This window comes from Gadus morhua, chromosome 8, assembly GCF_902167405.1.
Source record: "Gadus morhua chromosome 8, gadMor3.0, whole genome shotgun sequence".
Classification (NCBI taxonomy): Eukaryota; Metazoa; Chordata; class Actinopteri; order Gadiformes; family Gadidae; genus Gadus; species Gadus morhua.
In genome coordinates, this window is record NC_044055.1 from 13,298,117 (window position 1) to 13,321,729 (window position 23,613).

The following is a 23,613-nucleotide window of genomic DNA, read 5'->3' on the forward strand; positions in this document are numbered from 1 at the left end:
TCTACCAGTAACACACAACAGCTAACACGCAACAGAATATCACCAAACTCACTTATACTATAAAGCCAGTGCTAAAGCTACAACAATACAGCCACTACTAACAAGCTACCGTGAACACATCACAAATAATATGCTTCAGGTAACACCCTACTGCTAACAAGCTCCAGCTAACACGCTCCAGCTAACATGCTATAGTCAACACCCTACTGCTGACATGCTATCGTTAACACACTACTGCTTACATGCTATAGTTAACATCCTACTGCTAACATGCTATCGTTGACACACTACTGCTTACATGCTATAGGTAACACCCTACTGCTTACATCCTAATCCTACATCCTAACCCGACACCCTACACCCCAACATGTCGTCTCTTATTGGATTCCTCTGTATTATTGACTGCTGTTTATTACTGCAGCGTGTCGACAGGGCTTGTTAGGCTGTGAACACCCAAACATCTGTCACGCTCTCCCTCTCACGTCGTTATGTTTCAGCCGTTTACCAAAGCAAGCACACATTGTCAGCGTCTCCGATAACGCACTGTTACTCTCCAGCTCTGTGTTCCTCTGTCTATTTCGTTTCTGTAAATATTTTAGTGTCTCTTTTATTGCTCTGTGTAATTTGGTTCGGTAACGATTTTGTGATCTCGATTCTTTATGCTCTGTAATATATTTCACTTGCAGCTTTGCAGAAGATTGATTTGATTTGGAAGACAATTAAATGAGGAAAGCAACTGAGACTGTAAGCCAACATGGAGATGAGTTTATTGGTAAGGTGTAAAAGAAAGTAATATTCTGTGTTGGATGTGGTCCTTTCACACACTGCAATAGGTCCAACTGTATGACAGAATGCATCTCACTGGAGTGGCTTCATCTTTAATGGATTAGTAGTTGGAGAAGAGGATAAAATATCTTTTTAATGTTCAGGAAGTTCTAGAAGTATCAAGAAGATGATAAAATATGTCTTGGCTTTGTGACGGAAGCCACCTGTTTCAGATAAATCACCGAACACCGCGCGACACAAGTGATTAATACCTATCTCCTCCGCCTCATCTCCTACTCCTCTCCTCCTCCTCCCTTCCTCCTCCTCCCTTCCTCCTCCTCTCTCCTCTCCTCACCATCTCCTCTCCTCCTCCACCTCCTCTCCTCCTCCTCTCTCCTCCACCTCCTCTCCTCTACCCCCTCCTCTGTCCTCTTCTCTCTCCTCCCCTCTTCTCTCCTCTCTACAGGAGTCTTCAAGTCACCAGGATAACAACAGTAAAATATTCATTAAACCTGAAGACTCAGGACAGCAGAGGGAAGAGGGGGAGGGAGGGAGAAGAGGAGGGGAGAGGGGGAGGGAGGGAGAAGAGGAGGGGAGAGGGGGAGGGAGGGAGAAGAGGAGGGGAGAGGGGGAGGGAGGGAGAAGAGGAGGGGAGAGGGGGAGGGAGGGAGAAAAGGAGGGGAGAGGGGGAGGGAGGAGAAGAGGAGGGGAGAGGGGGAGGGAGGAGACTGAGGGGAGAGGGGGAGGGAGGAGACTGAGGGAAGAGGGGGAGGGAGGGAGAAGAGGAGGGGAGAGGGGGAGGGAGGGAGAAGAGGAGGGGAGAGGGGGAGGGAGGAGACTGAGGGGAGAGGGGGAGGGAGGAGACTGAGGGGAGAGGGGGAGGGAGGGAGAAGAGGAGGGGAGAGGGGGAGGGAGGGAGAAGAGGAGGGGAGAGGGGGAGGGAGGGAGAAAAGGAGGGGAGAGGGGGAGGGAGGAGACTGAGGGGAGAGGGGGAGGGAGGAGACTGAGGGGAGAGGGGGAGGGAGGGAGAAGAGGAGGGGAGAGGGGGAGGGAGGGAGAAGAGGAGGGGAGAGGGGGAGGGAGGGAGAAGAGGAGGGGAGAGGGGGAGGGAGGAGACTGAGGGGAGAGGGGGAGGGAGGAGACTGAGGGGAGAGGGGGAGGGAGGGAGAAGAGGAGGGGAGAGGGGGAGGGAGGGAGAAAAGGAGGGGAGAGGGGGAGGGAGGAGACGGATGGGAGAGGGGGAGGGAGGAGACTGAGGGGAGAGGGGGAGGGAGGAGACGGATGGGAGAGGGGGAGGGAGGAGAAGGAGGAGAAGGAGGGGAGAGGGAGAGGGAGGGAGGAGATAGAGGGGAGAGGGGGAGGGAGGGAGGAGATAGAGGGGAGAGGGGGAGGGAGAAGGAGGGGAGAGAGAAGGAAGGAGTCACAGGGGAACTCCTTCATAGTAATAAGAGATTAGATTAACATATTTTACCGCGAGAGAGAGACAGACAGAGAGAGACACTGACAGACAGACAGAGAGGGAGATATCACATCTGTATCTAACACATATTTTTTTAGTGTGTGTTGGATACAGTGACAGTACTAGAGCCAATTGTTCATCTCTCTCTCTCTCTCTCTCTCTCTCTCTCTCTCTCTCTCTCTCTCTCTCTCTCTCTCTCTCTCTCTCTCTCTCTCTCTCTCTCTCTCTCTCTCTCTCTCTCTCAGGGTTGGAGTCAGAGGTCGGAGGTCACCTGAAGGTGGCCTTGAGGATCTGCCCTGAGCTGCTCTCCTTGCTGTGGTTGTTGTAGCCGTAGAAGAGGTCTCCGAACAGCGTCTGATTGGCCGGGATGTCGGCGGGCTCGCCGCAGTCCACGCCCTCCGTGCAGACCTCCGAGAGGGGTTGGCACGACCGGCCGTCCGGACCACGGCGGTAGTCCTCTATACAGCTGGGGGGGGGGGGGGGGGGGGAAGAGAGAGAGAGAGAGAGAGAGAGAGAGAGAGAGAGAGAGAGAGAGAGAGAGAGAGAGAGAGAGAGAGAGAGAGAGAGAGAGAGAGAGAGAGAGAGAGAGAGAGAGAGAGACCAAACACAGTATATTAGGATATGAGCTCAGTTTTATAACATGGGAGAGGTTTTGTGGAGGCGTGACTCAGGAGCGTTCCTCGCTGCAGTGTTCTGTTTCCAGGCTGCACGACACAGCGGTCCAATTCTTTCATTTGGCAGAACATTTGTAAACATTGAGAAGAGAAATAAAAATCCTAACACCTTCAAATGAAGGCTGTATATTGTTTTACAAAGTAAGACGGAGAGAGTGTAAAGAGTGGTGACTGACTGCATTCCTCACCACAGACTGAGTAGACTGAGACATAAAAGCCTCCAGGAATAGAAAACTTAAAGAGAAGGAGACCAGAAACATCAAAACCACCTCATGAACCAGTTATCCTGATCCTGTCTGTGGGACGCTCACCCTTAACGTTACACATGTTACACACATGTTACACAGCACGTTACACACAATGTTACACACCACATTACACACCATGTTACATAGCATTTAAAACACCTCATGATTCATGTATTAATTGATTGATTAATGGAAGTAGTAGGTGATGTAGCTAGTGACGTAGCAGTGCTATATAGTAATGTAGATAGTGATGTAGCTACTGGTTTAGCTACAAATTTAGCTTGTGATGTAGCAGTGCTATATAGTGATGTAGCTAGTGATGTGGTTAGTGATGCAGCAGTGCTTCATTTTGATGTAGCTAGGGATGTAGCCAGTGATCTACCTAGTGATGTAGCAGTGCTACATAGTGATGTAGCTAGTGATGTAGCAGTGCAACATAGTGATGTAGCTAGTGATGTAGCTGGTGATTTAGCTAGGGATGTAGCTAGTGATGTAGCTAGTGATGTAGCAGTGATACATAGTGATGTAGACAGTGATGTAGCTAGTGATGTATTTAGTGATGTAGTTAGTGATGTAGCAGTACTGCATAGTGTTGTAGAGTGTGATGTAGCTAGTGATGTAGCCACTGATGTAGCTAGTGATATAGCTAGTGATGTAGCTAGTGATGTAGCAGTGCTACATAGTGATGTAGCTAGTGATGTAGCCACTGATGTAGCTAGTGATATAGCTAGTGATGTAGCTAGTGATGTAGCAGTGCTACATAGTGATGTAGCTAGTGATGTAGCTAGTGATTTAGCTAGTAATGTAGCTAGTGATGTAGCTAGTGATGTAGCAGTGCTACATAGTGATGTAGCTAGTGATGTAGCTAGTGATTTAGCTAGTAATGTAGCTAGTGATGTAGCTAGTGATGTAGCATTGCTACATAGTGACGTATCTAGGGATGAAGTTAGTGTTATAGTTAGTGATGTAGCAGTGCTACATAGTGATGTAGACAGTGATTTAGCTAGTGATGTAGTTAGTGATGTAACAGTGCTACATAGTGATGTAGCTAGTGATGTAGCAGTGCTACAAATGGATGTAGCTAGTGATGTAGCTAGGGATGTAGCTAGGGACGTAGCTAGTGATGTAGCTAATGATGTAGCAGTGCTACATAGTGTGTCTATGAAAAGGTGGTGTTGGAACACACTGCACCACCAGAGCTGCTAGCCTTGTGGCACCGAGGTCTTTAATCAGTGTCCACACACTAAACACACGACCACCGGCGGGTCAAGCACCACTAGTTTATAACGCCCAAAGGAGCTGATTCCATCCTCTTCCTTTAATGTTCAGAGTTCATGGCCTGCAGCCACAAAAATAAATTACGCCATTTAATCTCCATCCATAATGTACAGCATTTTAATCTCTTTCCAGAGAAGTATGGTAATTTAATCTTCATCTGGAGGACTAAAGTCTTAAAAGAGAGTTCAGCCTTAATCCCAAAGCACATGGACACATTCTGGGATCATTTTTGTCAACTCTACCCAAGAACGAACCAGAGTCTTATTGTTCAGACGGGGCCACGATCGCGGCGCTGGGCTTAGCTCGCTTTGTGATGGACTAAAGGCTGTCTGGACGTGACATGGCTGTGGCTCCTTCCTTTATCCTGAGGTCTGTTTGGACGTGGCTGTGTAATATGGCTGTGTCTCCTCTCAATTGACGTAACATGGCTGTGTCGCCTCTCCATTTATCCCCGACATTCTCTCACCCAATGGTTTCCTGAATGCTTCGGTTAAAGATCCCATGGCATGAAAATTTCACTTTCTGAGGTTTTCTAACTTTAATATGAGTTCCCCTAGCCTACCTATGCTCCCCCAGTAGCTAGAAATGTCCTTGGGTGTAAAACGACCACTAGGCATTCTGCTCAGCCTTTAAATAAACAAAGCTCAGACGCGCTGTTTTGGAATTCTCCCCGTATGTCTTCTTTCTCTACCTTGCCAGCCATGAGAATTTGGCCCGCCAGTGAGACAATGAGCTACGATTGTGCGAATGCCACATGTGTGTGTGTGTGTGTGTGATTACACACACTGTAACGCAAGTGTTGTACACTTCTTTGTTATTTGGATAATCGTTCTGCTGTTGGCGTTATGGCGCATAACAAGTCGGTTCTCGGTTATCTCAGCCATGGCTGAGAAACAATTGGGGGAAAGGAACTTTGGCTTTGACTCCCTGAAGTGGGCCTACATGAACTGCGACATGGAGGAGAAAGGGATTGTTGCCCGCGGTTTTCTCCCGCTTGAGCCCCGCTTCCCGCTGCCGAGGGCCCACCGCCTCCGCGCCGCCTCCTGCCCGCTGCAGGAGGCGGCGGTGCCTAAGCACTGCCCGCTGCTCGCTGCCGAGGCGGTGGTCCCTCGGCAGCGAGGCTCCGGCGGGAGACAATCGCGGTCAACAATCGCGGGCAACAATCCCTTTCTCCTCCATGTCGCGTTCAGTCTACTTTAGATTGATGTGGACGTGGAAGAACCAGAGATGTCGAGAACCCAACGCGGTCGTTTAAGATTCATTATATCGTCTGCAGGCGCATACAGCTTTTGGCCGTGATAATATATATTATATGAAATAGATATCTATCTATCTAGCATACTATGATATTATTTAGATATAGAGTTCCAGGACTCTTTTTTTTTACAGAACACGGCAAAAGGCTGTGTGCACCTCGCCATTGCGATACATCCACTGTAAACAGATGAATGGCCACAAGCTGCTGAGGGCCACACCCCCAGCCTCCTCCCTAACCCGCCTCTCTCCTCCTCATTTGCATTAAAGCTACAAACACCGAAACGGCATGTTTGGGGAAAGCTCAATGTGCGACTAGCTCGTAGTGGCTGTAATTCAGCACCACGGCTGAATTTCGGGAACGTCTTCAAATACTGTGTTAGGGGCCCACTAATATCTATATTAAAACGTATAACTTACAGATACCTTCTTGCATAAAGTATTAAAGGGATATGCCGAGATATTGGTCAGTTTGAGACGTCCTATTTTACCAGATTCAGATGAGTTACCCATCGTTCAGAAGCTGACTGGGTTAGCGTTTGCTTTCCTTTAGCCTCGCCCATTGACCTGCAGAGCTGTAGTAGCCTAGCTACAGTAGCTTAGCAACAGTTGCCCACCAATACTAACAAATACAGAAAAGAAAAAGGCCAATCTCCAGCTATCTGTAAATATCCCTGTCAGGCTTCTGAGACACCATCAGCTGGGCCATGTGGAGCTGCAACATTCTGAATAAGAGGTAGACCATCTGGCCCTTTTTGAGGATTTGCTGTTGTTTGCTTCACGGTTCTCCCCTAGAAAAGACAGCAGATGAAAGCAAACAGAGAGAGAGGAGGGTCTGACCCACAGATCATCTGGATGTCTTACAGAGTATGGTTCTCTAGAGCCTCTTGATGTCTTAGAGTAGGGTCATCCTCTAGGGTTAGGACTGACCATCAGGTCAACTGGAAGTCTTAGAGTAGGGTCCTCTAGAATATCTGGATGTCTTAGAGTAGGGTCCTTTAGGGTTAGGACTCACCCACAGAACATCTGGATGTTGTAGAGAGTGGGGTCATCCTCTAGGGGAGCCAGCTGCTGCAGACACAGCTGCTCACAGCCTCCGTTGAACCCGTCGGAGCAGTCGATCCCGATGTGGTGGTCATAGCATCCGGTTCCGTCCTTCATCGGGCTGAGGCCTGGTGGACACTAGAGAGAGACAAATGGAGATGAGGTCATCTATCTGGGGGACACTAGAGAGAGACACATGGAGATACAGTCATCTATCTGGAGGACCCTAGAGAGAGACACATGGAGATACAGTCATCTATCTGGAGGACCCTAGAGAGAGACACATGGAGATACAGTCATCTATCTGGAGGACACTAGAGAGAGACACATGGAGATACAGTCATCTATCTGGAGGACACTAGAGAGAGACACATGGAGATACAGTCATCTATCTGGAGGACACTAGAGAGACACATGGAGATACAGTCATCTATCTGGAGGACACTAGAGAAACACATGGAGATAGAGTCATCTATCTGGAGGAAACTGGAGAGAGACACATGGAGACACAGTCATCTATCTGGAGGAAACTAGAGAGAGACACATGGAGATACAGTCATCTATCTGGAGGACAATAGAGAGACACATGGAGATACAGTTATCTATCTAGAGGACACTAGAGAGAGACACATGGAGATCCAGTCATCTATCTGGAGGGCACTACCCTGGTAGCACCCTGCTACCCTGACAGGAGAGGACAGGAGAGAGGAGAGAGAAAGGAGAGAGGAGAGGAGAGAGAGGAGAAGAGGAGAGAGGAGAGAGGAGAGAAAGGAGAGGAGAGGAGAGAGGAGAGAAAGGAGAGGAGAGGAGAGAGGAGAGAGGAGAGAGAGGAGAAGAGGAGAGGAGAGAGAGGAGAGGGAAAGGGGAGAAGAGAGGAGAGGAGAGAGAGGAGAAGAGGAGAAGAGGAGAGAGGAGAGAGGAGAGGAGACAAGAGGAGACTGGAGAGAGGAGACAAGAGGAGAGGGGCCGTGTTGTGCGTGTCCAGCGCCACAATAACGTTGGGTCGTTTTCTGAAAGCCAAGAACCAGGCGGCTCACAGCAGCCTGGTGACGTGTTCTCTGGAGAACCTCTCTGGTCACATGTTCTTTGGAGAACCACTCTGGAGAACCACTCTGGAGAACCTCTCTGGTCACGTGTTCTCTGCAGAACCTTTCTGGTCACGTGTACTCTAGAGAACCACTCTGGAGTACCTCTCTGGTCACGTGTTCTCCGCAGAACCTCTCTGGTGACGTGTTCTCTGGAGAACCTCTCTGGTCACATGTTCTTTGGAGAACCACTCTGGAGAACCTCTCTGGTCACGTGTTCTCTGCAGAACCTTTCTGGTCACGTGTACTCTAGAGAACCACTCTGGAGTACCTCTCTGGTCACGTGTTCTCCGCAGAACCTCTCTGGTGACGTGTTCTCTGGAGAACCTCTCTGGTCACATGTTCTTTGGAGAACCACTCTGGAGAACCACTCTGGAGTACTTCTCTGGTCACGTGTTCTCCGCAGAACCTCTTTGGTCACGTGTTCTCTGCAGAACCTCTCTGGTCACGTGTACTCTAGAGAATCTCTCTGCAGAACCTCTCTGGTCGCGTGTACTCTAGAGAATCTCTCTGGAGAACGTCTCTGGTACCGTGTGCTCTGGAGAACATCTCTGGTCACGTGTTCTTTGGAGAACCTCTCTGGTTACGTGTTCTCTGGAGAACCTCTCTGGAGAACCTCTCTGAAGAACCTTTCTAATCTAATCCTGATCCATCTCCCATAAACCTAGAGAACATCCCAGTGACGGCTCCACCCATCCAGCCACATCTCATCCCATCTGATCGGTCAAAGCTGTTATGTGTCCGATATCTTACAAAAACACAAAGAAAGGTTTTGTTAGCAGCCCCCGAAAATAAAGCCCTGTCGTGTGATTAATGATGGACACGTCCAACAGTCTGAGGAATGGAACCATGAGACTAAGGAGAATCAAACAGACCCGATTCCAGAGTCCATGTCCGAGGCTTTATGGTGGAACAGAAACGGACCCACTGAATAGTAAAGAGAAGGGGGGGGGGGGCGTCCGTAACGTTAATCATGTGTAGCGTGGTCCTTTGAAGGAGGACCTCTGAGGGTCCAGCAGTGCAGAGGAAACCTTCACCCTCCTGCCTTTGAATCCCGTGCTTAATGGAGATGGATTCATTCCAGGATCCACTGAAACACCATGTACGGAACAACCAAGGAGACATTACCCTACTTACTAGTACTAGTACTATTACAATAAGTATTAGTATTACTACGGTACCCAAATAACATAACATACTATATATATTACTAACTACATTACACTACTAACTTAGCATACTATTACTATAACTAACTCCAGAAGCCCCCAATGCCCCGACCCCTGAGTGTTAGTCATACAGAATGCTTTGTTTGTCCTAATAAGCGGACGCTGCACTTCCACGGTTCCAGCGATCCACAGGCCTAGTGTGGAGGTATGATATACAGTGGCATGAAAAAGTATGTGAACCTTTTGGAATTTAATGGTTTTCTGAATAAATTGATCAAAAATTTGATCTGATCTTCATCCAAGTGAAGGACAATGACAAATAAAATGTGTCTAAAAAAAATAAAAAATTTGGATCGTTCATGTCTTTATTGATAACAACCAAAAAAAACTCATAGTGCTTGTGGCAAAAGTATGTGAGCCCTTGAGTTAATGACCTCAAAAAATCTAATTGGAGTCTTGTTAAGATAATGGGCCCTATTTTAATGGTCTGAAACGCAAGTGAGAAGAGCCCAGCGAAAGTATCTTTGTGGGCGGTTCTATGGCGATGTCGCAATTTTACCGGCGCAAAAATGACTCTTGCGAGCGGCGCAAATCTAAAAAGGGTTGGTCTGAAGTAGCCTAATTACCCGTAGGTGTGGTTTGGGCGTAACATGCAATAAACAAATGAGAGTGCCAGCTCCCATCCCCTTTAAGAGCCATGAGCGCATTTTAATCTGACGAGTTGATGTTTTGACAGCGCGTCTGCAGTCTCCGATGAGACAGATGCACATGAATTTCAAGCTTCAAATGGCTCAGTTTATGGCGAAATAATATGGCCTAATTCACACATGGAATAAGATTTTCTTCCACAACTTCAGAAATACTGAGTCCTCAAATAAATTTCGGCAAAGAAAACTTAACACACATGTGAAATGCGGTAACTGTGGTTCTATTTCAGTTCATATATAATATACGCAATACATTATAAACATAGTTTCTTATTAGTATTGTATGCATTATCGTTATCGACTAATATGCATGTGTCCCCCCGTTACTATACATTGCCATAGACTGTATTATGATTTACGTGTTTAGTTCTGAAACTGCAAAATAGCACCAGGGAACGTTTGGGCCAGAACACGCCTCCTCCTTTCGCCGAACCGCCCCTTGGGGCGCAAGATCATTCCCTAATTTAGCGACGTGTGGCGCAGGAGGGAAAAGAACGCTCTGCGCCAGTTGCAAAATGGCAACGACACATGTGCCAGTTAGAAAGTCAATTGCGCCGGATGCAAGATTGGGCCCAATAAGTTTGGAGGTGTGGACTACAGCTACTTTGACTGATAAAAACTCCTCAAACTTTTGGAGTTTGCTCTGCACAAGAAGAACACGCTTTCAGAGGATCTACGATCAAGAATTGTTGTTTTACATAATGCTGGCAAGGGTTACAAAGTTATTTCAAAGACTTTAGAAATGTACCAGTCGAAAGTTAGGCAAACAATCTACAAATGGAGACACTTTGGGACTGTTGCTACTCTACCAAGAAGTGGGCGCCCAGTCAAAATGAAACCAAGAGCACAACAGCATCAACGAGGTAAAGAAACAACCCAGAATGACAGCCAAAGATTGGAAGGCATCCTTGGAACTTGCTAACATCTCTCTTCATGAGTCTATAATACGTAAAACACTGAACAAGCAGGGTATCCAGGGCACGACACCACGAGGGATGGCACTGCCTACTAGAAAGAACTTTGCTGCATGCCGGAAGTTTGCAAAAGAGCTCATTGATACTCCACAGCGGTATTGGCAAAATGTTAAGTGGCCTGATGAAACTAAGATTGAACTATTTGGAAAAACTCCACAGCATTATATCTAGCGTAGAAAGGGTATGGCATATCAACATGAAAACATCATCCCACCCGTAAGGTATGGTGGAGGAAACATCATGATGTGGGCCTGCTTAGCTGCATCAGGGCCTGGCCAGCTTGGAATAATTGAGGGGAAGACGAATTCCCAATTATATCAGACAATTCTTCAGGATAATGTGAGAATGTCCGTCAATGTACGTCAGCTGAAAATGTGAAGTTGGGTGATGCAACAGGACAACGACCCAAAACACCGGAGCAAGTCCACAACAGAATGGCTTCAGAAAAACAAAATCCGCCTCTTGGAGTGGCAAAATCAGAGGCCAGACCTCAACCCAATAGAGCAATGGATTGACTTGAAGAGGGCCATACAAATGAGATGTCCAAAGAATATGACAGAGCTTAAGCAGTTCTGCCAGGAAGAATGGGCTAAAATTCCTCCTGAACGATGTGCAGGTCTGATCTACAGCTACAGAAAGCGCCGGGTTGAGGTTATTGCTGCCATGGGCTGGTAAACAGCCCCCAATTATTAATTCTAAGGGTTCACTTACTTTTTCCATTGCCATTTTAAATGTTGAATGTGTTTGTTCAATAAAGAATTTTATTGTGTTATTATTTTTAGACACATTATGTTTGTCAATACCCTTGACCTAGATGAAGATCAGATCACATTTTATGATTGATTCAGAAAACAATGAAATTCCAAAAGGTTCACATACTTTATCTTGCCACTTTATACACATGTATACACACACTCACATACACTTACATCCCTCCTTCGTTGTAGATGACAAAATAATCTGATCTGGGCAATGAATCTGCATGGTGCACCGGGGCTCTGTGTGTGAGCAGAGCTGAATGGCATTGACTGACACACACACTGTTCACTGTCTGAAGGTGTGTGTGTGTTGACTCTGACATACTGTTCACCATCTGAAGGTGTGTTTGTTGACCCTGACACACTGTTTACTGTCTGAAGGTGTGTGTGTGTCGACTCTGACATACTGTTCACCATCTGAAGGTGTGTGTGTTGACCCTGACACACTGTTCACTGTCTGAAGGTGTGTGTGTGTTGACTCTGACACACTGTTCACTGTCTGAAGGTGTGTGTGTTGACCCTGACACACTGTTCACTGTCTAAAGGTGTGTGTGTGTTGACTCTGACACACTGTTCACTGTCTGAAGGTGTGTGTGTGTGTGTTGACTCTGACACACTGTTCACGATCTGAAGGTGTGTGTGTTGACCCTGACACACTGTTCACTGTCTGAAGGTGTGTGTGTTGACCCTGACACACTGTTCACCGTCTGAAGGTGTGTGTGTTGACTCTGACACACTGTTCACCATCTGAAGGTGTGTGTGTTGACCCTGACACACTGTTCACCATCTGAAGGTGTGTGTGTTGACCCTGACACACTGTTCACCGTCTGAAGGTGTGTGTGTTGACCCTGACACACTGTTCACTGTCTGAAGGTGTGTGTGTGTGTGTTGACTCTGACACACTGTTCACTGTCTGAAGGTGTGTGTGTTGACTCTGACACACTGTTCACTGTCTGAAGGTGTGTGTGTTTACTCTGACACACTGTTCACTGTCTGAAGGTGTGTGTGTGTTGACTCTGACACAGACATTGTTCACTGTCTGAAGGTGTGTGTGTTGACTCTGACACACTGTTCACTGTCTGAAGGTGTGTGTGTTGACTCTGACACACACATTGTTCACTGTCTGAAGGTAAATAATAATAATAATAATTCATTGAATTTATTTAGCGCTTTTCTAGACACTCAAAGACGCCTACAGTGAAGGGGGGGGGGGGGGGGGGGGACCTCACTAACCACCACCAGTATGTAGCACCCATTTGGGTGATGCACGGCAGCCAATCGGCGCCAGAACGCTCACCACACACCAGCTTGAGGTGGAGAGTGAGTGTTAAGGTGTGTGTGTTGACTCTGACACACTGTTCACAGTCTGAAGGTGTGTGTGTTGACTCTGCCACAGACATTGTTCACTGTCTGAAGTTTTGTGTGTTGACTCTGACACACTGTTCACTGTCTGAAGGTGTGTGTGTTGACTCTGACACACTGTTTAATGTCTGAAGGTCCGTGTGTTTACTCTGACACACACACTGTTCACTGTCTGAAGGTATGTGCGTTTACTCTGTCACACCCACTGTTCACTATCTGAAGGTGTGTGTGTTGCTTAGCTTAACCTCGCTGAACTTCACGGCCAGGCTGAAGAGATTGATTCCATTTTTTCTCATTTAAAGTTTTCCAGAAGTTGGACGGCCAAGAGGTTAAAGTCTCAGCGTATCTCAGCCGTCACACTCGCCTGTTTCATCTCTTCCAATCTGTACATGACGGTCTGCCAGGGAGAGACAAGGGAGAGAGAAGGGAGAGACAAGGGAGTGACAAGGGAGAGAGAAGGGAGAGAGAAGGGAGAGATAAAGGGAGAAACAAGGGAGAGACAAGGGAAAGACAGGGGAGAGACAAGGGAAAGACAGGGGGGAGACAAGGGAGAGACAAGGGAGAGACAGGGGAGAGACAAGGGAAAGACAGGGGAGAGACAAGGGAGAGACAGGGGAGAGACAAGGGAGAGACAAGGGAGAGACAGGGGAGAGACAAGGGAGAGACAGGGGAGAGACAAGGGGGAGAGAGGGGAGAGAGAGAGGAGAGACAGGGCCCCCCCCCCCCGACCAGCTTAAGGGAGCAGGACCATCGCAGCAGGTAATACACTAATATCTCTAAGTCATGACCTCTTGTCAGCAGGTAAGACACTAATGACTTTAAGTCATGACTTCCTGTCTGAAATCAGTTAATTAAACAAATGTTATAAAAAACATAAAAAGGCAACACATAATTAAGCCTTGGGCTGCAAGAAAGGGAATCCTGATGAAATGTTTCAAAGATGAAAACCATTTGCATGCTGATATGGACAGCATAAAAGGAAAATATATTGTGTACATTCCAAACGATCCAGTCTTTCCCATGCAGTGTGAATTCAAGCCTGCTGCAGAAGGCAGAGTCGGCGCTAGCGACACACGTGGGCACGGTGGTGTAAGAGGTTTACTAAACGTGTCTAATGGTCTCTAAACACTGCAGCGGGCTGGCAGGCGTCAGGAGAGGACATGAAGGAAGCAGACTGAAGCTACGTCAGCTGCCTACCTGCTCCAGCGGCTCTGAAATAGAAATGAAAGCGTGTTCATTGTTTACCGAGCAGCAATGGAGCCAACAACCCATGGCTGAAGAACCGAAGGAGCCACCAACACATGGCTGAAGAACCAGAGGAGCCACCAACGCATGGCTGAAGAACCAAAAGAGCCACCAACACATGGCTGAAGAACCAAAAGAGCCACCAACACATGGCTGAAGAACCAGAGGAGCCACCAACGCATGGCTGAAGAACCAAAGGAGCCACCAACACATGGCTGAAGAACCAAAAGAGCCACCAACACATGGCTGAAGAACCAGGACCCAGCAGCAGAGGCAGCCCAGGTGTCCACTAGTGCTGCCCAATAGTCAACTTAGTCAACGTAATCTACCATGAAAATAAGTAAACAGCAATTTTTTTAGTAGATGAGCCGTTATTATTGACCGCCTATTTATTTTTGTTCTCCCGTCTGTTATTCAACTCCACACAAGTCTGTCTCCACACGTCAGATGCAGTCTTTATGATTCATCATATCATCCAGAGGCGCAAATAGCTTTTGGCCGTGATATTATATATTATATTATATAGATACCTAGATAGATATATTATATAACATTATTATTATTATTAACATTATCAATATTATTATTATTATATATAGATATAGAGCTCCAGGAGTCTGCAATCGGCAACAATCCCTTCTCCTCCATGCTGCAGTTCACTCTGACAGCTCATTTGTATGCAATGGGCAGCAGCTCATTTGCATTAAAGCTACAGACACCCAAAACAGCACATTCTGAAAGGGACAGAAACAGAGGAGAAAAGCAGTAGCCAAGATATCTTTTCCTAAAAGCTATTTCAAGCAAACAGCTTCAAAAACATGTTTTCTATATTTTTCTTATTTTTTTCTTAGTCGTTTAGATTAGTTGACAATCAAATTGTTGAAAGATCAGTCGTTAAGAAATTAGTCGCTAGTGGCAGCACTAATGTCCAACACACCTCCTTACCTCCACCTGGTCCTGGAGGTCCACCACACTACGGAGGAGGTCTCCATCAGAACCACCTGGGCCTGACGTCCACCATACCTCCCTACAGAGGAGGTCTCAAACCCCAGACAACTCAGCCGACTGACTTTAGCGCTATCATTATCGTAGAGCCTCCAGCTCCCTGATTATCCCCCACCTCCATCATTACCCTCCACCTCCATCATTGCCCTAAACCTCCATCATTACCCTCCACCTCCCTCATTATCACAGAGTCATCATTATCGCAGAGCCATTATTAGAGCCATCCAGCTCAGTGATCGTCTCCTTCATATCAGGTCAGGAGTCTGCTATCTGCAGCACTTCGTCTCCTTCTCTGTTAACGTAGTCTCAGGACTCACCACACATCCGGTGGAGTCCAGCTTGCGGTCGGATATGCAGCGGAAGTTGCGGCTGCAGCCTCCGTTGTCCTTGGAACAGTCCCTGACCGGGCCGAAGGAGTCCAACAGCACCTCCAGGCTATCGAACGAGGAGCTGATCATCAGCTCCTCCCTAGGAACAAGAACGAAGAACGCTCACACATCTGTTCTCTCTATGTTGTGTCCCTTCCTTCGGTTCCAAAGCTTGACTTCCTTAGTCAAACTTGTCTTATTTCTAATGGTTTGTCCACCAACACGTGTCGATCAGTTTGAATCTCCCAGGACAGAGACTGTGTCTCTAAGGGTCTCTAAGTACAGACTGTGTCTCTAAGGGTCTCTAAGGACAGAGACTGTGTCTCTAAGGGTCTCTAAGTACAGACTGTGTCTCTAAGGGTCTCTAAGGACAGAGACTGTGTCTCTAAGGGTCTCAAAGGACCGAGACTTTTTCTCTAAGGGCCTGTAAGGACATGGACACATGACCTTCCTCTTTAGGACTACATCTTTATGTACAGAGGAAGCAATATGGTACACTGTTTAGTTTTGCTGGACCGTTTAATAAATCAGCCCCTTTCCTACTGCCTGCTTGTGTTGTTGCTGTCTATACAAACAGAGGAGTGATGTACATCTCAATTAGCGGCTCGTTAAAGCTGCCGCCGGGAGGAGGGACGCATCAAACTTACACGTTCATCCTGTCACAGACCAGAGAATCCAGCCGTCTCCTCACCCCACAGGCTGCTCTCACTGACTTTAAATGATGCCTTTAGACATGTAGCAGTTTCACATTACATGAACACTGATGTTGTAAAGTGGTGGTGTAGTGGTGGTGTAGGGGTGGTGTAGCGGTGGTTTAGCAGTGGTGGTCTAGTACTGGTGTAGTGGTGGTGTAGGGGTGGTGTAGCGGTGGTTTAGCAGTGGTGGTCTAGTACTGGTGTAGTGGTGGTGTAGTGGTGGTAAAGCGGTGTAGTGGTGGTGTAGTGGTGGTGTAGTGGTGGTGTAGTGGTGGTGTAGTGGTGGTGGTCTACTGATGGTGTAAGGGTGTAGTGGTGGTGTAGCGGTAATGTAGTGGTGGTGTAGTGGTGGTGGTGGTGGTCTACTGATGTGTAGAGGTGGTATAATGGTGGTGTAGTGATGGTGTAGTGGTGGTAAAGCGGTGTAGTGGTGGTGTAGTGGTGGTGGTGGTAGTCTGCTGATGGTGTAGCGGTGGTATGGTGGTGGTGTAGTGATGCTGTAGTTGTGGTGATGGTGGTGAAGTGGTGTAGTGGTTGTGTAGTGATGGTGGTGGTCTACTGATGGTGTAGTGGTGGTGATGGTGTAGTGGTGGTGGTAGTCTGCTGATGGTGTAGCGGTGGTATGGTGGTGGTGTAGTGATGCTGTAGTTGTGGTGATGGTGGTGAAGTGGTGTAGTGGTTGTGTAGTGGTGGTGGTGGTGATGGCGTAGTGCTGGTGGTGGTCTACTGATGGTGTAGCGGTGGTGATGGTGTAGTGGTGGTTGTGGTCTACTGATGGTGTAGCGATGGTATATTGGTGGTGGTGGTGTAGTGGTTGAGTAGTGGTGGTGGTGTAGTGGTGGTGTATCGGTGGTGGTGGTGTATTGGTTGAGTAGTGGTGGTGGTGTAGCGGTGGTGTATTGGTGGTGGTGGTGTAGTGGTTGAGTAGTGGTGGTGGTGTAGCAGTGGTGTATTAGTGGTGGATGGTGTAGTGGTGGTTTAGTGGTGTAGGGTCAGGGTTGGGTCAGGGTTAAGGTCAGGGTGAGGTTAGGGTTAGGGTCAGGGTGAGGGTTAGGGTTCGGGTCAGGGTTCGGATAACTGGGAATTAACACCGCAGGCGAGAGGGAGACGTGAGCGTAACGTAGGCGTATCAATTCACATCGCCGCTGTTTATTTGGCTATATTTTCAAGATTCTAGAACGCGCTAGCATTTTTGGTCCAAGCAATATTTTTGCTTGTGAGTGAAAATGATTAGCCAGCTGATCAACTGCAACTATCAGTTGATTGTGTGCCTGTTATCTAAACAGAGAGGCGTGGTGGGAGAGGTGTAACCATGACAACGCCTGTTTATCAAAATCATTTCAGTGTGCAACATGGATGCAAAACATTCCGCAAATGATATGAAAACAATAGTGCGGGCGGAGATCGTTTTCATTGTGCGTTTTGATATTTACCCGCCATAACCGAGACGCCATAACCGAGACGCTTCAGGAACGCTTGAAAATAGAAGTTAGGTGTAAAATTAAGCTTTGGTCGGCCTTGAGACGGGCGTAGAACGCTGCCAGTATAAATCAGTGCACTAGTTTGAATGGAAAATATCTCTAGCTGAAGTCGGACGCCTGACGGCCGACTACAAATGAAAGTCTCAAAAGGCTCTGGGGTAAATTGTGAGGGTGAGGGTTAGGGTCAGGGTCAGGATGAGGGTTAGGGTCAGGATGAGGGTTAGGGTCAGGGTTAGGGTCAGGGTCAGGATGAGGGTTAGGGTCAGGATGAGGGTTAGGGTCAGGGTGAGGGTAAAGGTTAGGGTCAGGATGAGGGTTAGGGTCAGGGTGAGGGTAAGAGTTAGGGTCAGGGTTAGGGTCAGGGTCAGGGTTAGGGTCAGGGTCAGGGTCAGGGGTATCTTACCGTACGTCCACAGCGTCCTCCATCACAGTCATATCCGTCTTGCATTTGGCCGAGGGGTTGATCGCCAGCTCAGCAGGGGGGATAACAAAACTCTTGCTCAAGGGCAGCCACATGCCCTCTCCCAGAGTATAGGTGAACCTACGACCAGAGGAGGCGTGGGCAAAATAAATACAGGTTGCAAAAATATACAGGTTGTGTACCTTTACAGATAGCCCCTGGGTGTACCTTTACAGATAGCCCCTGGGTGTACCTTTACAGATAGCCCCTGGGTGTACCTTTACAGATAGCCCCTGGGTGTAACTTTACAGATAGCCCCTGGGTGTAACTTTACAGATAGCCCCAAGTTGTAATTTATAGATATTCCCTGGGTGTACCTTTATAGATAGCCCCTGGGTGTAACTTTACAGATAGAGAGAATAGATCAAATAAAATATATAAAACTTTGTATTTTTATATCGCTTATGTTATTATTTCAAAGTAAGTGGCCGAGCAGAATGCTTGGACCAAGAGTAACACACATTGACAGCAACATAACACAATAGTTTCACTCACAGGTATGTTCACCATCATGAAGGTTATTCCAAATACCAGTGAAGACAAACACGTGATGTAATAATATCCTCCTCGTATTATATCGTGACACGAGACAGACTCCAGCAAGCCTTAATTTGTATGACAATGAATGGCTTCAATTCTAAGTGAAATCCTTTGCACTTTGATCATCAAAAGCGTTATTAGAGATGGTGAATAATTCATGAAAGACAAGAAAGGATTTAATAGTTAACCGACCAAACCCATTTTCGGCATTCATATTGTTTAATTTGCATTTAATAAAATGCTAACTTAGCATAAGGAAAGGGCACTGGAATGGACAACAGGCCTGACAAGTCGATTGAAGAACAGATTGATTACACCCCCCGATCCCCCTCCCTGTGTCTGCAGCCCTACCCCCCCCCCCCCCCCCCCCCCCCTGCAGTAACACTTTTCAGAGTCTATTAAACCCCCCTCCCCTCGCAGTAACACTGTTCAGAGTCTATAACAGCTCTGCTCCTGTTCTTCACCCTCTCCCTGCTCCTGTTCTTCAACCTCTCCCTGCTCTAGTTGTGTCTCCTCCAGACCCTCCCTGCCCCTGTTGTGTCTCCTCCAGACCCTCCCTGCCCCTGTTGTGTCTCCTCCAGACCCTCCCGGCTCCTGTTGTGTCTCCTCCAGACCCTCCCAGCTGTAGCCGTGGTGTTTGGCTGTGTTAAGGAGGCTGAAGGTTTAGATGAGGATGGATGGTTTGAGTCCAGCACTTTAACCAGCAGAGAGAACCCAAAGCTGACCCAAACCAGACCTTCGACTTCCTGCCGGCTGCTTTAACTACATCCTGTTACACATTCAGATCGACATGCTCAAATATACATATAGCATATTCAAACATCCATATAGCATATACACAGTACATATTAAAAAAAACAATGGCAAATAAATGGGTTTGCTAATGGTTTGCTAAACCCAAATAAATGGGTTTGCTAAGTAATCAAAGCAAAGCCTTGATCCTTTGATAACTTATCCTATATAACTAACCCTTGATAACTAATCCTTAATAACCAACACCTAATAACTAATCCTTTATAATGAACCTTTGATAACTAATCCTTAACAACTTAACCTGAACCTCTCACCTGAAGATGCGGTCAGAGGGCTGTTCTCCCAGGACCAGATCAAAGCCGCGCTGGAAGATGGTGTAGGGCCAGGGGCTGAGGACATCAGAAACATGAGGAGACCGGTTAGACGAGGGGAGACAACACAGCTTCACACCTCATGACCTCTTAAGGGGGAACACCGATCGCCGCTGAGCTCCACAATTTTCCTGAGATATTGAATAGCGATGTTCACTGTGAGACCCTAACCCTAAACCTGACCGTGACCCTAAACCTGAACCTAGGCCAAAACCTGACCTTAACCCTGACCCTAACCCTAATCCTGATCCTAACCCTAAACCTGCCACATAAATAAATTATTCAAAAGCTTATTGAAGTAACAGTCTGGTGGATCCTTGCCTGTCAGACATAAGACATCGCAGCCCTAATTAAGACAGGTGATTAAGGAGAGGTGTTCAGCCGCCCCGGCCCAAGAGGTCCTGATGGTTTAACACCTTAAGAACACATCCTTACTGCTGGGACCCTGCCTGATGAACGTTTAATCTCAACGCAACCCCAGCGTTCATCAGCCCAACAATTATAGTCCAGCAACACGTCCCAGAGCAGCGTATGACTAATTAAAGCTTATGAAAGTTAATCCACAACAGATTGTGTGGTGCTGCGTCCAGTCAGAGGCACAGGAACAAACGCCTTCAACGTCCCGCCTCCTTCACGCTGACCTCTGGCTTGGCCATCATGGGTGTGTGAGCATAGAGATATAAATGGGTGTGCAGAGAGCTATGAAGGAGTGAGCATAGAGTTATGAATGAGTAAGCAAAGAGCTATCAAACAAAATCCTTTAATGAGCACATTTAGAACTAGCATTAATGAGCTACCATAGGCTATCATTAATGTACTAGCATAGAGTTAGCATTAATGAGCTAGAACAGAGCTATCGTCATGAGCTACCGTAAATGAGATAGCCTAGAGCTTTCATTATTGAGCTAACATTAATGAGCTTATTTAGGCTATCACTAATGGGCCATCATGATTGAACTATCCTAGGCTTTCACTCATATGCTATCAATAATGAGCTATCATATGCTATCAATAATGAGCCAGCATAGAGCATGGATAGAATTAACACTAATGAGCTATCATATGCTATCATTAATGAGCTAGAATAGAGGCTGGATAGAGCTAACATTGATGAGCGATCATAGGCTATCATTAGTGAGCTAACACAGAGCTGAAAGAGGCTAATGGTTCTCTTACCCCTGGTTTGGCCCGAATGGTTCTCTTACCCCTGGTTGGGACCCTAATGGTTCCCTTACCCCTGGTTGGGCCCCTAATGGTTCCCTTACCCCTGGTTAGGCCCCCACTCGTTGCGGATGCAGAGGTGTTTGTGGACCGGGTCCTTCATGTAGCCGTCCAGACACAAACAGTCTCCTGGAACACAACACATCCTGGTTTAGTACACGTTCTCGTAGAACAGAACCGGGTTCAGAACACGTTCTGCTGGAGCACAGCAGAACCGGGTTTAGAACACGTTCTGCTGGAGCACAGCAGAACCTGGTTTAGAACACGTTTTCCTGGAACAGAACCTGGTTTAGAACACGTTCTCCTGGAACAGAACCTGGTTAAGAACACGTTCTCCTACTAACTATTCTTAAGGCTGACCTTCATCCCCAGCGACTTAAGGCTGACCTCCATCCCCACTGACCTCAGCCTTAAGGTTAAGGACGGGTTGAAAGCAGCGATCCTCCACCGTGCAGCCCAATCAGCGCCCCCAGCGGGCTGATGGGAGCCCCGCCCCCGATGGAGGTGATTAAAGCTGATTAGTATTCCTGAAGATATGAGTCAAGCTCATTACTTATTCATCTTCTCCAGACTCTAGAGTTCAGCATCAGCGCAGCAGACCACCTTCCCATATGAGCGGTCGATTACTCCGCGTGTGTCCTGGAGCGCGGTCGTTCCAAACGGGGAGTTAAGACCACGTTACCCCGCCACACACACACACACACACACGCACACGCACACGCACACACACACACACACACACACACACACACACACACACACACACACACACACGCACACACACACACACACACTTCAGTCCCACCACAGAGATACCAGAATACCCGATCAGGGTGAGACCTGCATAGTGCTTCTCTGTGTTGCCTCTGACTTTTATTGTGAAAGCCACAATCCAGGTTGGTGATCTTTGAAAAGTTCACCAACAACTTTACCCAGAAAAATGGTTCAAAATAGAGGCGGCAGGCGGCAGCCTGAGGAGACGGGTTTATTCTGGGACCTTCTGAGTCACTCAGCATATACCAGCACAGCTAGTCGGCCCTGATTGGAAAAAAAGATTTCTTTACTTTAACTATGAATCCCTTCAGCTCCTTTAAAGATCTGAATAATCTTTTCCTCACAAACTCCTGAACCTCAGAATAGAAATGAAGAGCAGTCTAATGTCTATCTGTAGCTAGGTATCTATCAAATATATCTAGAACCAGGTAATCAAACATCTGAAGACAGTAGCTGTAACATCTGGGGACAGAAGCTGTACCATCTTGAGACAGTAGCTGTTAAATCTGGAGACAGAAGCTGTAACATCTTGAGACAGTAGCTGTTAAATCTGGAGACAGAAGCTGTAACATCTTGAGACAGTAACTGTATCTAGATTAACATTTTGAGACAATAGCTCAAACAGCTGAAGACAGTAGCTGTAACGCCTGATATCCACCGGGGACGTAAGCGCCGCGGAACGGCTGCACCGCGGTGACCTCTGCTGATCGCTGCGACTCTAATCAATGAAGCCATCCCCACCGGGCACGCTGCGCAACGTCTCAGCAGCGTCCCAGGAGCGGCGCGGTGCGCCGCAGCGCTACCATTCCGTAGCACTTCTATTTTTGACACGAGCCGTTGCTGAACCGCGTCAATTTCAACAGAGCGAGCGAGCCGGGCAGGAAGTGAAAAAGTAATAGCCATAGAGCATCCGGTCAATTATCAAAATAAAACACAATACTCAGCTCATGTAGCCTATCACAACTTCACATCAACATTACGTCATGACCGGTGGCACCAGGTCAGCAGTCAATCAATCAAAGGGTCTCAGAGGGTCGGCAACATGGACGACGAGAGATTGATTGTCGAAGTGGAGCAACATAAAATAATTTATGAAATAAATCATCCTCTTTATGGAGGTTGTCAGAAAGGACAAAGCCTGGCATTTAATTGCAGTAGATTTGGGAGTTGAAGGTGAGTACATTAGGTTTAGGATTATCGCGTGATCTTGTGATCTCGCGTCAATACGGCTGGCTCGCAAGGCAGCGCTACGCTGCCGTTACGCGCCCGGTGGGGATTGACGCAGGGCAGAGCTCGCAGCCGTTCTGCAGCGCGTACGTCCCCGTTGGAAATCAGGCGTAACATCTGGAGACAATAGCTGTATCTAGGTTAACATCTAGAGACAGTGGCTGTAACATCTGGAGGCAGTAGCTGTAAAAACTGGAGACAGTTGCTGTCACTGACCTGTGTGGGGGTCACTGACCTGTGTGGGGGTCACTGACCTTTTTGGGGGCCACTGACCTGTGTGGGGGCCACTGACCTGTGTGGGGGTCACTGACCTGTGTCGGGGTCACACTGGTGCTCGCAGGGGTCCAGCAGGCGGCGGCCACACAGCTCGTTGACCCAGGGCCCGCTGGCGTTCTGCTGGTGGAACAGTAACACCTGTGCCGGGTTCAGCCAATCAGACGCGTCGAACTGGTTCCCCTGCAGCAGGATGAACCTGGAGCCTAGAGGTCAGAGGTCACAGAGAGAGAGCTGTTTAATGAGGATCAACGTTTAATGTGCGTTAACTTATGTGTTAAAATAAATTATTAAAACCTGAAGCCCATTTATTAAAGATCAAATCACTAAATTCATCGTTAGATCTGCTTTTCATTTTGTCCATTTAGACAAACAGAGGCCAGAGGCCTGCAGTCACATAACCCAGGGGATGGAGGGAGGGTG

The 23,613-nt window shown here is 47.5% G+C and overlaps 1 protein-coding gene across 1 annotated transcript in view; it reads right to left on the reverse strand.

The window, feature by feature from the left end:
* Positions 1-23,613, reverse strand: part of astn1 (astrotactin 1) — a 76,621-nt gene that overhangs the window by 19,797 nt on the left and 33,211 nt on the right. Inside the window, exons 8-14 of the mRNA XM_030363331.1 lie at positions 23,229-23,396; positions 20,961-21,045; positions 19,639-19,713; positions 17,975-18,112; positions 15,345-15,495; positions 6,694-6,860; positions 2,496-2,690 (exon numbers count right to left, since the gene is read on the reverse strand). Of these exons, the coding sequence (XP_030219191.1) occupies positions 2,496-2,690; positions 6,694-6,860; positions 15,345-15,495; positions 17,975-18,112; positions 19,639-19,713; positions 20,961-21,045; positions 23,229-23,396 (979 nt within the window). The remainder of the gene's footprint in view (positions 1-2,495; positions 2,691-6,693; positions 6,861-15,344; positions 15,496-17,974; positions 18,113-19,638; positions 19,714-20,960; positions 21,046-23,228; positions 23,397-23,613) is intronic.